This window comes from Cheilinus undulatus, linkage group 20, assembly GCF_018320785.1.
Source record: "Cheilinus undulatus linkage group 20, ASM1832078v1, whole genome shotgun sequence".
In the NCBI taxonomy this organism is placed as follows: domain Eukaryota; kingdom Metazoa; phylum Chordata; class Actinopteri; order Labriformes; family Labridae; genus Cheilinus; species Cheilinus undulatus.
The window spans coordinates 4,979,915-4,994,703 of NC_054884.1; the positions used below are offsets into that span (position 1 = coordinate 4,979,915).

Sequence of the window (14,789 nt, forward strand, 5' to 3'; positions counted from 1 at the left end):
TTTTATTTTATTAGTTAGCAGAAACTTTTATGATAAATACTATACCTTTTTTTCCATTTAGTATTGCTGACTAAATTCTTCCAGTAAAGTGTTGTTGTAGGAGGAGTGATTGTAACGTGTTAAAATAAGAATTTGATTTGACCTTAATAAACAGAAAAGCAAATTTTGCCTACAAGCATACACTGACGCAACTGCTTTAAAAACTCTTTTGGTGTTGCTGGTATATTGTTCCTTGCAAGAAACTCTGTAATAATATATGAACCCTTTTTCATCGGACAGCAGACTCCAGTAAATTACCATTTTTAACCAGTTAGAATAAAATAATGTTTTATTCTTAATATTAGAGTTATTACAAATATACTTGAAAACTAAAACCAAAGGTTGAGGGGAGGAGAGTGACGGTAATCTGACGGTGTGCAGCTTTACCGCTGCCAGCACGGAGCGAGTCTTCCGGTTCTGCATTAGTGCCTACGTCATAGGGTCTGATGACGCTAATACTCCGCGACCATTCGTTTATGCGACGCACACAGCAGCAATGGCGAGCGGTAAAAAGAGTGCTCTGCTCTCTTCTTTGGCAGATTATGGAGACGATTCAGAGCCAGACTCAGAGCCAGAAACAGAAGAGACGGGTATGTGTTTAAATAAATTAATCAATAAGTGGTTTCCGGGTTTTTTGAACTAAAAACACCCATTAATTTGCCTTTCTCAGCCCGTTTTTATGTTGAACCTAACGCTAGCTTTAAAACTAGCATACACGGCTAACTTCAAAGATGATGCTGGAGAGTTTCTCCTTTTTTAAACTTTATATACGAAACATGAAATAAAGACGTTTACAGCTGTTCTCCTAAGACTGTCTTTATGTGTATGATGGTCATTTAGTGGGAAATATTGGGTAAATATTGTTCCTCTTAATGTCGAGTATATGATCAAATGTAAAGTAGGGTCTCAGTTCTGAAATCTAGTTTCCGTTTGATTGTTTTGTTAAAGTATAAATAATAATAAAGATGGTAGGAATGAAAAACATTATTGATAAAAGAAAATACCAATAAAGCCCATGTAAGATATTTATAAATATGTGCGTTTGTTAGGAAAACAGACAAAAATCAACTCAGTGTCTGATAATAATAGCAGGGAAATGTATAAAGTTTTTAAATACATCCACCTTATTCCTGGGGACGCTACTGTCAGTCTGAATGTATGTATCATGTAAATGTATAATAGATCTAAATAAATACATTAATATAGACATACCCATCACCCAACATATCACCTATTATATGTGTTATAATCTATCATGTAAATGTATAATAGAGCTAAATAAATACATTAATATAGACATACCCATCACCCAACATATCACCTATTATATGTGTTATAATCTATCATGTAAATGTATAATAGATCTAAATAAATACATTAATATAGACATACCCATCACCCAACATATCACCTATTATATGTGTTATAATCTATCATGTAAATGTATAATAGATCTAAATAAATACATTAATATAGACATACCCATCACCCAACATATCACCTATTATATGTGTTATAATCTATCATGTAAATGTATAATAGATCTAAATAAATACATTAATATATACATACCCATCACCCAACATATCACCTATTATATATGTTATAATCTATCATGTAAATGTGTAATAGATCTAAATAAATACATTAATACACTGCCTGGCCATAAAAAAGTCACCACCCGGCTTTAACTAAGCAAATAGGTAGTAGGTTGCTGCAGTTGGTCAGGTCTAGGTTCAGCAACATCATGTGCCCAAAGAAGGAGGTCAGCTGACTACCTGAATATACTGAATGACCAGGTTATTACATCAATTGATTTTTTCTTCCCTAATGGCACGGGCATATTCCAAGATGACAATGCCAGGATTCATCGGGCTCAAATTGTGAAAGAGTGGTTCAGGGAGCATGAGACATCATTTTCACACATGGATTGGCCACCACAGAGTCCAGATGTTAACCCCATTGAGAATCTTTGGGATGTGCTGGAGAAGGCTTTGCGCAGTGGTCAGACTCTCCCATCATCAATACAAGATCTTTGTGAAAAATTAATGCAACACCAGATGGAAATAAATCTTGTGACATTGCAGAAGCTTATTGAAACAATGCCACAGCGAATGCGTGCTGTAATCAAAACTAAAGGCGGTCCAACGAAATATCAGTGTGGGACCTTTTTTTGGTGGCGACTTTTTTTTTGGCCAGGCAGTGTATATACATAACTATCACCCAGTATATCACCCAACATATCATCTATCATATATGTTATAGTCTATCATGTAAATGTATAATAGATCTAAAGAAATACATTAATATATACATAACTATCACTCAGCATTTCACCCAACATATCATCTATCATATATGTTACAATCTATCATGTAAATGTATAATAAGGTGGATAGCTAGATTTGCAAACTAGATACAGGAAAAGAATTGGGCATGCGCATATTTGATTTTAGCTGCTCTTCAATGTAGAAACACCCAGGTTTGAAAAAGTAAAAAAGTATTGTACTCCAGTAAAAGTATAATAACGCTGGTTAAAACTTACTTAAATGAAGTAAAAGTACTGATTTATAAATCGTCTCAAGACAGTAAAAGTACAAAGTATGCAATAGATGGATAGATAAATGATCGATTGATAGAAAATTAATTTGAATATGTAAACCGAGTGCAAAATGGACATACATAAATGATACTCATAAACCAAAAATAACAGGACAATTTACTCCACTTACATAGATCCTTAGGTTTTACTCTAAGTATTGAGTTGATACTGAACAATTTCAGAAAATAATGGGATTTTTTTTTCAATATGCATTTGCAATTTAACATGCAATTATTTTTAAGCCTCCATCTTGTGTATTTATTAACAAACTCAAGCAAAAAAAATTATTCTATATTCTAGGGATGCACAATATTGGATTTTTGCTGAAATCCGATATGCCAATATTTACAGATTCCGATAAGCCGATACCGATATTTAATATGCTTTTTGGACAAATAATTGTAGTCCTTTTGGACACTTTAAGGTTTAAGGATGACCAAGGAAACGAACTTTAGTCCTTTAAAAAACAGATTAAAGTTTAAAGAATGAGAATAAATAAAGAAAAAGACTGCACCTGATATAGGTCTGTTGGTTTAGACTAAAACTCCACTAATTTATTAATATATATGGACAAAATTTACAATCAATATATGCTGAAATACACAGGCAAAATATTGGATGTAAATATCGACATAAATTTTGATATCTGCTGATACTGATAATTGCCTTTTTAAGCTTATATCTGCCGATACCAGACTGATATCATCGTGCATCCCTACTATGTTCTGATTAGGGCTGAATGATTTGAATTGCGATTTTTTTCCCCCCATTATTGTGATTGTGATTTGATTTGCAATTATTCCTGAAGTTCCTCATCTTATGTATTTTCCAGCAAACACAAGCAATAAATCATTCTGTATTATAACCAACACAATATTAGATAAAACAAGGGCTGAATAATTTTGGAAATTAGATATAAATTATTGTATTGAAGGGAATGATCATTTTTATATCCTTGTCATATTTAATCTGAAAATTTACAAAAATAAAGAAAGGTTTTTTTTTTAGACTGTTCTAAAAAATGTGCCTTGAATGATTGCATGATATGTCACGCATAACATCTCTGCTGCAAAAAAGTTTTAAACTGGTATTTTGACTCAAATTTCAGGTTAAAGGAATATTGCAACCTCTGAGATTTGAAAAATTGCAGCAGGTCACATTGGGATTGAATCAAATTTTCGATTAATTGTCTGGCCCTAATTCTGATCTGCACAGTATTACATAGATTAAACATTAACTGTTCTTTCCTGTAGGCCGGATGTCAGGATGATATAACATGATGCATGAGTCAGTTTGAATCACATCTACTTCGGTCACAGGAGTAGCCAACATTTACTGATTTGTTGAACTTAAAGCCTTGTAGCAATCAACATGAAAAGTAGGGCTGAAAAATAAATAAAGTATATATATCTGTGATTATTCTGACTCATGTTGCAAAATCAAAATGTGAATTGTTGTTTGAAAGTCATGATCAGCATAACGTCTCTGCTGCAAATAAATTGTATGAAAATTATTATTATTATTATTTACACATTTCTGGTAAAAAAATTTTAACTTGTACAGTTTTTAAAATTGCAGTAGGACATATTGTGATTTAATGTTGATTTAGAAACTGCCAAGTCTTTGTAGCAACTGAGAAGTTGTACAGTAAAAAATGAACTTTCCTTATCGGCAATAAATTTCAAGAATTCACATCTCCAACAAGCTTGTTTAGGTAAAGTCACACCTTTTATAATAAAGTAAAATAACACTAACAGTAACAGTAACATGTCTTATGCCTGAGTATTTCTTTCTTTCCTGTCTTCCCCTCTCTGTCCACAACAAGAGGGGCGAGGAGGAGGTCTGGTGTACGGTTATGGCGATGATGACCTGAACCGAACTGAAGAGGGAGAGGACAAGGCGTCTGCAGATGAAGACAGCAGAGAAAGCAACTCGGTCAGTATTTAAATGTTTACAAAGCATGTTTTTCTTATGGTGAGGGACGTTCTTCATCCTTCAGGATGAATTTCTTTGGATCATTCATTTGTATGAAAATAGTTGAGCATCATTAAAAATGAAAGCTGTGCACTGGATGTGTTGTCAGAGAATATAGTGCTTGTTGACATGTTGATGAGGTTACAGTGTGAACTTCTGAGTCTCCACCTATCTCTTAGGGGAATGGGGAAGCTGTTAGGAGCTTGTTTGGGTTTGCTAGTAAAATACATCCATTTCAATGTTAGACCTTTTTGTTTGCAGTGTGTCATTTAAATTGCATACGGAACATGCTTATGATGCATGTCTAAAGGGTTTTAAAACCTCACTTCCCTCCTGGCATTAAACACTGATGGTACTAGTTTGGGGTCAACCAATTATCGGCCTGGTCCATCATCAGGTCTGATAATCAGCATTTGTGTTTCATTTTACTGATAACTGATAAAATTAATCAGTTTAAAAAGTGGGCTTCTTAAGCTCTGCTTAGCGACGTCTATCCCTCCCTCACTCCGCTCTCTTGCCTAATTTTCCAACTTTAACACCCCCTCATTGGCTTTACGTCACATGTGCAAATCAACATTGAGGCCAATATCGGTCATCAGTCCTGAACTACAAATAGTTAGCGTAGATATTAGTGTCCCTAAAAACTCAGTATAAGTCGACCCCTAATACTAGTCCTGTGTGGCATTTTTTAAAACAAAGTTTGGATAACTTGGCTAAAAATAACACTTTTTCATAATCATAACATTCTGCTATTACAGTGAAACTGTATCACTGAGGCCCTGGATTATTGCGACGTTAAATGACATTATGTCTGTATTTTCAATCAAATATCCCTTTTCATTCAGATTTTTTATTTAAACCTTCACTGTTTAAAGTGACCTTTATCTAAACAAAACCAATGTCTTCTTTTACTTCTGTTAATTTCAATCAGATGAAGAGTACCAACAGTATTAACGATATGTTTGTTAAATCAGGGTGGTCGCAGGGTCTTAAAAAGTGTTAAAAGTTGATTAAATTAAACCAAAATGAATGCTTTTAAAAACTATTAAAGTCTTAAATGCAAGAACTTAAGGTCTTAAATTTTGTTTATAGTTTTTTTTCCACTAAAGAGGTTGTATGCTTTAAAATACTTTAAAATCAGAATTAAAGAGCATTAAAAGAACCCTGAAATAGGCATTTATACCTTGCGCTTTTTTCCTTTAAACCTGAATGTATGCTGTTCTACTTTTCAATGCAACACAAAACTTGTAAATAGATATTTTTACATTGAGGTATGACTACTTTAAGCCCCTTACATAAGAAATAAGACCTTCCATTCAGCTACCTTATGTATAAGGGTGGGGGAAAAAATCAATTGATAATGTCCCGATATTTTGTCTGGTGATATATCGTATTGTCTCGTCCACCAAGTATTAATGCTATCAATGCTAAATCAATGCTAATATGAACTGAAGTCTATGATAATGGAAAAAATAAAATCAATTGTTTGTCCAGTGAGGTCGGCAGAGGTGACGGTCATAGAGCAGGAGAAAGTCAGTAAAACAAACATGGCAGCACCAGGGGAAGGACATTAGGACTACAGGCAGGGCACAAAAGAGATGGACATGACACATGAGGTTTGCAAGGAGTGCTACATGAAAATAAAATACTGCGGAACGAAAAACATAATGGGAAGACTACTGCTTAGTCAGCTAAAAAGTTGAAAAAATGTTATAGATCACGATATATATTGCAATACTCACTGTATCACAAAATGTTTAAAATTGCAATAATATCGAATCGTGACCCAAGTATTGTGATGATATCATATTGTGGGAACACTAGTGATTACCAGCCCTACTTATGTATCGTTTTTTTTCTCTCATTCTGATCTCAAAATTCTCCAGGAAGGCTTCTTTGCATTCTACAGTAGGAAATTCTACCAACATTTTCTTTTCTTTGTTCCGTTATTGTCCTACCAACACATTCGTAACTGTTGTTTATGTGATGATTTAAAGCTGTGATAGTCTTGAAACGTATGAAGAGAGCCTTTAAAAAGTCTCTACTCTAAACAGAATAGATTACAAGCAATATTAAGAAGACTTGTACTTAAATTCTACACAGCAAAAGTCATTTGGAGATTTTCCGTGAGCATGTTTAGAAAGTACCAAATTTAAATAAAAGGAAACCTTTAATTTCGATCATAATAAAAATCTTCTTCTTGAAAACTAATATTTTGATCAATAATTCTTGGAACGTTGAGCTTAACATGGAAGTGAAATCTGCCTTTAAATCAATCTTCATCAACATCAAATGACCCTAACTCTCATTGGTTATGAAGTTTTATCATGAGTCTCATTGTTCAGATCTCTAAGTTGACAGTTACTAATGACTACTAAGTCCTGAGGGATAATGGACAGTGATCAGTCTAATCAGTATTTGATGGTATTAGATAATAGACTAGCAATGACAGTTCATCATCATACAGTCAGGATTCGACAGACCACAGATGCAGCTTTACCTGAAAACCTGTTCCCAGGTCCACATATGGTGTTAAAAGTCACAGTGGGTCAAACAAAAACGTGGTTGCAGAAATTAAAAGTGAACACCTTTTGAAAAATAGATCCAATTCCTATCATGTATAATCTAATGGAGTTATTTGACTTCCTTTCCTTTTAACTTAAATCAGTGTAAAGTGCCATCAGAACTATTCTAGCTATTTTATTTAGATAACCTTTTAATACCTTTTTTAACATACAAGTAGCCCATTTAAGGGACCCACCTTCTTTTCTCATTTGTCTAATACTATTTCTTTTGGAAAAAAGCAAAAGTGATTGATTAAAAAAAGCAATATTTCTCATTGGAGTACTCGATTAATCGACAGAAGAATCGGTAGAGTACTCAAATACAAAAATTATCAATTACTGCAGCCCTAGCTGTGACCCTAACTGTTTTCAATGTGTGGGCAATCCTTCATAATCCTATAATTCCTATTATATATTTCTAGCATCTCTATGCCAGTAAAGTAATAATAATCATCCTAACAATCCTTTGAACAAAACACGTTTTAAAACAAATTAGATATTGTAGTTTTGTTGAATTTCCATTAATGCACCGGATCGGAAAGCTTGCATGTAGCTACAGGTTTGCAGTGTTTTTATGTTCAATGTTCCTACACACAGCTCTACAATAGATATTTTTGTTCTGTATGAAATGCTTAGATGTCTGAGTAGTTTATGGTGTTTATAAGAGACTGTAATAGTATTACTTTTACAGTGCTGTTAAAAAGTATTTCCCCCTTCCTGATTTGTCTTTTTTTGCATATTTGTCACACTTAAATGTTTCAGATCATCAAGCAAATTTTATTATTAGACAAAGATAGCCTGAGTAAATGAAAATGCAGTTTCTAAATGATGATTTCATTTATTATGGGAAAAAGCCATCCAAACCTATCTGGCCCTATGTAAAAAGGCCATTACCTTCTCTTGTTATATCATGAATTAACTTTAATTAACCACACATTTTGGAGAATTATGATCAATTTCACCAGCCACACCAGAAGTCCAGAAATTCCTTAACTAGAACCTGTCTGACAAAGTGAAGTAGGCTACAATATCTCAAAAAGCAACATAACATTGCACCATCTAACAGAATTCAAGAACTGACAACTATCAGTCTGGAAAGGGTTACAAAGACATTTCTGAGGCTTCAGGGCTCCAGCTAACCACTGTCAGAGCCATTACCCACAAATGGAGAAAACTTGGAACAGTGGTGAACCTTCTTAGGAGTGGCAAACCAACCAAACTCCAAGATCACATGGATGACTCATCCAGGAGGTCACAAAAGAACTCAGAACACCCTCTGATGTGGCTGAATTAAAGCAATTTTGCAAAGCAGAATGTTTTAACTTTCCTCCACATCAGTATGAATAAATGAAATCATTATTATAAAAGTGTATTTTGTATTTACTCAGGTTGTCTCTGTCTAATTTTAAAATTTGTTTGATATGAAAGGGGTAAAAACTTTTTCATGGCGCTGTATAAAAAATGTTGACCAGTGTTTTGCAGTCAGCCTCTGGGTGCTGGTTGATATCTGGCCTGTACTGCTGCTTTCTCCCCCCTCCTGCTCTGCTCTCCTTTTGACCCCTACGGCGTTAACCTTGTGCATTTTTGTTTTTATAGGAAATGGACGAATCTGACGAGGGGAGGGACGCAGATGATGTTGAGGTATTTGAACCCCCACCTGGTGTGGGATGGATTTGGAAAAGACTGATTTCTCACCCTGTGACTAACCCCAAATAGTGGCTTTGTTGACTCTTTCCCCACGTGCTATAACGGAGCATGTTCACTAGATGGTGCTGTGGGTTTATGCTTGTTCGATAAACGCTCACATAAACAGAAAAGGTACTTTCTGTCTCAAACCATCAGTGTTGTTTTTCCTTCCAGAGCACTGCTTGGACTTGCACACCTTACTAACCCCACCCTTTGTGTCTTAAAGCTGTTTGAGCTGAACATCATGCAAGCTTCTGCTTAGTGAGACGGGAGTGAGTCACAAAACATAAAAGAAGTTGTTGTGAAAGTAACTTTGCTCCGTCTGAGGCGGTGTTTTATAGGTGATTATAATGTGATAAGCTGGTGGTTTGTGAGTGCTGAAGAAGAGATAACAGAGCTGGCAACGTGCAAACTTAGTGATTTAGTTATTCTTACAATGTGCGTCATGTCATGATGCGATTTCCCAATAATGCATGTGTAGTCATGTATAATTACCCCCATTAAAGATATAAAATATCTCTGGGCAAGCTGTGGTGTTAATGTTGTTTACTTAGTATTATAGATAGCATCAGTGAGTGTTACTTAAATTATCTTACAGAGGTTGACATGTAATGTGTTCTGTAGCCTAAAGCAGTCGACATGAGCAGCAGGATATAGATTTATGATTTGATAGACTAAGAGAGTATTTTTACATTGTGTCCCAGTGTTTCCTCTGTTTTTGTTATTTTTCCTTGCAGTTGTCTTATCTGTTTCTGTTCTGGATAACTGAAGATTAAGTCACCAGACAAAACGTGAATCTTATTCCAGCAGGGTGATTGAATACGAAGGAATTCTCTGACACATTGCTGTAAACACCAACAACCACCAGTTTAGTTCAGTGCCATGATTTGGTGCAGTAAACTCTGATCTTCCTTGCTCTTCCACAACCAATGTCTGTCCAGCTTCTCTGAAAGGTCGTTTGTAATCACGTGACCCTGAATGTTCATTGGGGGTCAGGAAGTAGTGGATAGCCATTAGTAATGAATAGGAACACAGGAGAGTTAGTACTTTAAAGCTCTAAATGGACTTGTACGCTGCAGTTATTATCAGAAAATTTTAACATGCATTAAGTTCCATCCCTAAACTTTACACAAAGTGATTTTAACCACAGTTAAACAGATTAACCTGGCGTGGACATGTTCAATAACATAAATCACTTAGTCCTGAAAACCTCTGAGTGTCTAGCATGATTTAGCCGATGAAGAAAGACAAGAGTCTAGCCAAGCCCCTTGAACATATAAAAAAATTCTCGTTTTGTTACAGACATGCTTTTAATTGAAACTAATGATGTACTATCAACCAAATAAACTTTGTTTGATGAGCAACGGAGAAATGTGCAGTTCACTAATAAGCCTGTGCCACAAAAAGGCTCATTAATGTTAAACTGCTTAGAAATGTTCCTATACCATTTTTCCTTCCCGATACAATTCGGATACCAAGGTGTTGGGTATCGACCGATACTGGGTACTGATCTGATACCAGTGTGAACTTTTTGGACTGACTGTGCAGACTAGCAAATTATTTTAGACCTATATTTGACTCAGAACATGGCTCAACAAATAGAATCAAATATATAGCATCTCTGTGAGCCTAAAGTTGTTTTTCTGCTGATTATTGAGTTTTACTGCTAAATATTGAAATAACAATAATACAGGGGGCTGTATCACAGGCTCTCACTATCTCTTTCTGTATTCTCTAGTCTGCCATTGACTGACAGACCCTCACAAAGGGAAAACAATATAGCAGTTACCATATTGGCAGTTACCGGTAATAAATGATTGTATTGCATTAAATAGCAGGCTTACTGGTGTGGATTCAATTATTAAAGTCCCCAAAAGCCACAGGAGTTCCAGGCTAGCAGAAAGTACTGCTGCAAAGGTTCGAAAGCATCAATAGCGTCAATGGGACGGCACAACGGTTAGCTTCATGAGGAAAAAAAAAGTAAAAGGCAACGATTTATGGTTCAAAAGTTATTTAACTTTTGATAAACTGTGTCACTTCTTGTCGTGTACGTCAGCGCCGGTCTGGAAGGCATTTTAATGAGAGAAAAGAACTGAGAAAAACTGTCAAGCAGCCGCTATTCTTTGCTGCTGCAGTGGATCTTTTGGTTCTTCTTCTTTGCTCTAAAAACAGTAGCTTGTGCTTGCAGTGCTTTCCGGCAGCAAAGAAGAATTGATTTCAGGTTTATAGCGCTAACACTTAGCATGGCTAAAAGAAGTAAAATATAAAGCTAAACCAAACGGTATCAGATCGGTGAATAAACTCGTGTACTCACCGATACAATACCTGCATTTTAAACAGTATTGGATGTATTTCTGATACTCGTATCAGAACTGGACTGCTATAGCTAGTTCCCGTATGATTGCTAATTTCCTTTACTCCATGACGTTATTTAATCCACATTTAAGAAGTCAAACTGCTACCAAATGCAGTGGGAGTCAAATGATCTGGATCTCTTAAAGGAGACCGATCTCCTGTCACGACAGATGAGGCTGGGCGGACATCAGCAGGAGAAACGTGGACAAGATCACCATTTAATGTGCTAAAAATGGCAAAACTGTGCTGAACCGAGCTGGACCTTACAGGAGGGTTTTGTGACACTGTTTGTCCAGTCTTTAGAGACATAGGCTTTTTAATTCATGCCAGCAGACATTTCTTTGTGAGTTTTTAAAACTTTGTTTTTGTTACCACAATATTTCACTACTTCCAGGACATAAAAGTAGCTTAAGAATACAAAACTATTTATATTTTTGCACTTTGAAAGCTTGGCGTAGTCTTAAACAGCTAAAAACATGGCCTTTCGGTAGCATTTCTATATGCAGAAATCACCTCTTGCCCCCAAGGGGAGTTCTCTGCTGCTGCACAAGGAACCTATAGTGATAGGAATCAGGCTTTTTTTAATAGATTCAGATCCTTTGGCTAAGCTTAGTAATTAAAGCCAGTCTTTCAGCTGCCAAATGATTCTTCAACCCCCCCACGGATAACCCATTTTGTGGTTATTAAGACAAGACAGGAAGCTCAAATACATGTTTTTCAAGTCCTAGAGTCATGGAAAGGAGTCTGAAAGGCTTTTTTTGACTGCAACCACACCTAAAACACAGAAGTGATATCAGTCTACATTCTGTATGATCTGCCCTTTTCATTATCAGGGAATAAACATGAGACACGAGAATATGTGCAGATAAAAAGAGCTGGTAACTTCCTGGAAAGTAAACAAGAGAGACATAAAAACAAGTGCATTCAAAACCTAAACTTGCATCTGTTGTAATATCTGGTGCTGTTTTATGCAGGTAAACTTCTGCCTGTCTTTAAAAGGGTCACGCTGGTGGCTCAAAACTTCTATGTAATTTATACTCAGTGTTCAGGATGTAGTAATTTATAGATCTATTATGGTAAAAGTTGGGATACATCAAGTATACTCGATATCGCCCACCCTTACCACAACCCAAACTGCTTAGAGCAGTGGTTCTCAACTGGCGTAGCTTCAGGACCCACTACAGTGTCTTCAACAACAATCTAGGATCCAAATGTCGGAAAATTTTATACCAATCTTAAATAGTTTATAAATAGTGTTTTTGTTTGTGATGTGCTCTCCTGTGCCGAGGTTTCGAAGCGTGTGACGAGTAATCCAGTAAGAATTTTGTAAAGTGCGTATCAAGGCTTGTGCTGATGACGTAGTTGGTGACGTCAGGAGCTGGTTCACGGGCGTGGCGTTTCATTTCTTCATATGCAAAGTAACACAAGCACATTCATGTCACAACCCTCTCCCCAATTTGTTTCTGCTTTCCTTTTTGACCCAGCCATGGTCTTATAAAGACAGACACCATAATAATACTACATAATGTATATATTGGCATCACAATACATTGATTTATTTAATCCGAAGCCTCGCACACCAAAGCCATGGTGTCATTATAATCACTCTGTCTGTTATACATTTATTGTCTACTAGATGGCTTAGTAGAGCAGATTTTTATTTAAATGAACAAAGATAAGCGAGAAACAATTCAATTTACTCCATTTATCCAAGATGACATGTACATTTTTGACAATTGTTCAGAGAGCTTGAGGAATTATTTCATTATCAAGGGAAAAGCTGCTTTGTTAAACCAAGAAAATTAGATAAATGAATTGAAATAATCAATGAACATTTACCAATTATCACAATGAAAATAAATTGTATGAATGTGTATCTAGTGCTTTTGTCTGTACTGCACAGATTTTTACAACCATTTTTCAAGAGGCAAACATTCGCGACCCACTATCAACAGCTCCCTGACCCACCAATTGAGAACCCCTGGCATAGAGTGTAGACAGTCATCTGCATACGTTTTAGGTATGTCAGGCACTAAGGATTTAGCAGAGGGAGAGTCAAGGTTGACACATGTCAACACACAGAAAGCAGCGAAAACGGAGGTCAAGCTTGATGGCATCTCTTTTGTCAGGGCTTTTTTCACACTTGGTAAAACGCTCAGAGACCTCCAGCAGTTTTCAGGCCCTTAGGACATCCAAGGAATTACCAGGGACTGTGGCAACCCCTCAGCCATGCTTACTCGCCACATCCACCCATCAAGGGTTATTTAAAAACTGCACTTTTTATTTACTTAGGTGAACTTTGTCTATTGTTAACATTTTATGATGAGCTGAAACATTTAAGTGATACAAATATGCAAATAAATAAGAAATCAGGGAAGGGCAAACACTTTTTCACCACACTGTACATGTAAGATATTTAGTAATAATTTATTGTAAGTAATGTTTTTGTTGCTTTTGTCTGAAATAGAAGGTGCTACTCTTCTTTTTTCCTTTCTTTTTGGTTTGGATTTCTGCTAGTGAGCTCTGCTGGTTTTTCATGTCCGCCTGTCCACTCCCCCCTCCTCTTTTTGATTTGTCCTCCTCCAGGACGATTCTTTGATGTTCCTGTGCAGTTGCTAAGTGACAGCATGATGCCTGTGAATAACAGCACTGTTCCCTTGTGCTGAACCTGTGTTATGCCCACAGTGCTGGCACAACAGGCCACATATTTTAGAAGCTGTGTGAGACTTCTCTGGCTGAGCTCAGGCATTCACTAAAAACAGCCAAGACTTAGTCTTCTGGTTTCTATTACTTTCTCCTAGCAGCCTCTTCTCTGTGCAGTTTGTTGGAACAGCACCTGTGATTTACAGGTGTTAGGTAGTCCACTGTGCTGAACTATATCTAAGCTGGGGCATGGCTTTTATGTATCCAACAGTGGCTCTTATTTAGATACTATCCTCTACAATGAGTTCATGAATATATTTCCAGACCAAAGGGACCTAAAAACTCCACATCTCTGTTTCTTTACCCTTCCCCTCTTGTCCCTCTTTTTCTTTTTTTTACAGATTCCAGAAGCAGAAAGAAAGGACCCCAATGAGCTAGTTGGTGAGTACAAAAACAGGCGTACCTTTGACCCACTCCTAGGGGATAAGGTTGGCAACAGTTTTTAATGAATTCCTTGAAAGGATCTAAAATAACAATGAAATAATCTCTCTGAAAGGTATTATGTGTGTATCCAAAGCTCGACCAATCTTTTTCTTTTAGGCTGCAGAGCTCTATTATTTTAGATAGCAGGGTTTATGCTAGACTTTTTTTTGGTCAAAATGGTCAGCAGTGTTTAAAAATTTTGGCCAATCAAAACAACTACCAGACATATAATTTAGATAGCCATGTGACTAATAACCTAGCAATTAACAGCAATACAACACAAAAGCATCAACACTGTAGTACAGCTTTGTGTTTGAGCTAAAGCAGGGCTCAGAACACGTCTCTGTCTGAACCTGACCCAAATCCGTGACAGCAGAAGTTGAGTCCAACAGTTAACCTCACTTAAAACACCAACAAATGGTCCCAGCAAATAACTAACCAGT

At 36.2% G+C, this 14,789-nt stretch overlaps 1 protein-coding gene across 2 annotated transcripts in view; it reads left to right on the top strand.

Moving 5' to 3' along the window:
- The first annotated feature begins 506 nt into the window (after nucleotides 1–506).
- Nucleotides 507–14,789, top strand: part of LOC121528924 (SAP30 binding protein) — a 31,872-nt gene continuing 17,589 nt past the window's right edge. For both annotated transcript variants that reach the window (XM_041816574.1, XM_041816575.1), the window contains exons 1-4: nucleotides 507–629; nucleotides 4,467–4,576; nucleotides 8,776–8,820; nucleotides 14,265–14,304. In XM_041816574.1, the coding sequence (XP_041672508.1) occupies nucleotides 536–629; nucleotides 4,467–4,576; nucleotides 8,776–8,820; nucleotides 14,265–14,304 (289 nt within the window). In that variant the 5' untranslated portion in view covers nucleotides 507–535. The remainder of the gene's footprint in view (nucleotides 630–4,466; nucleotides 4,577–8,775; nucleotides 8,821–14,264; nucleotides 14,305–14,789) is intronic.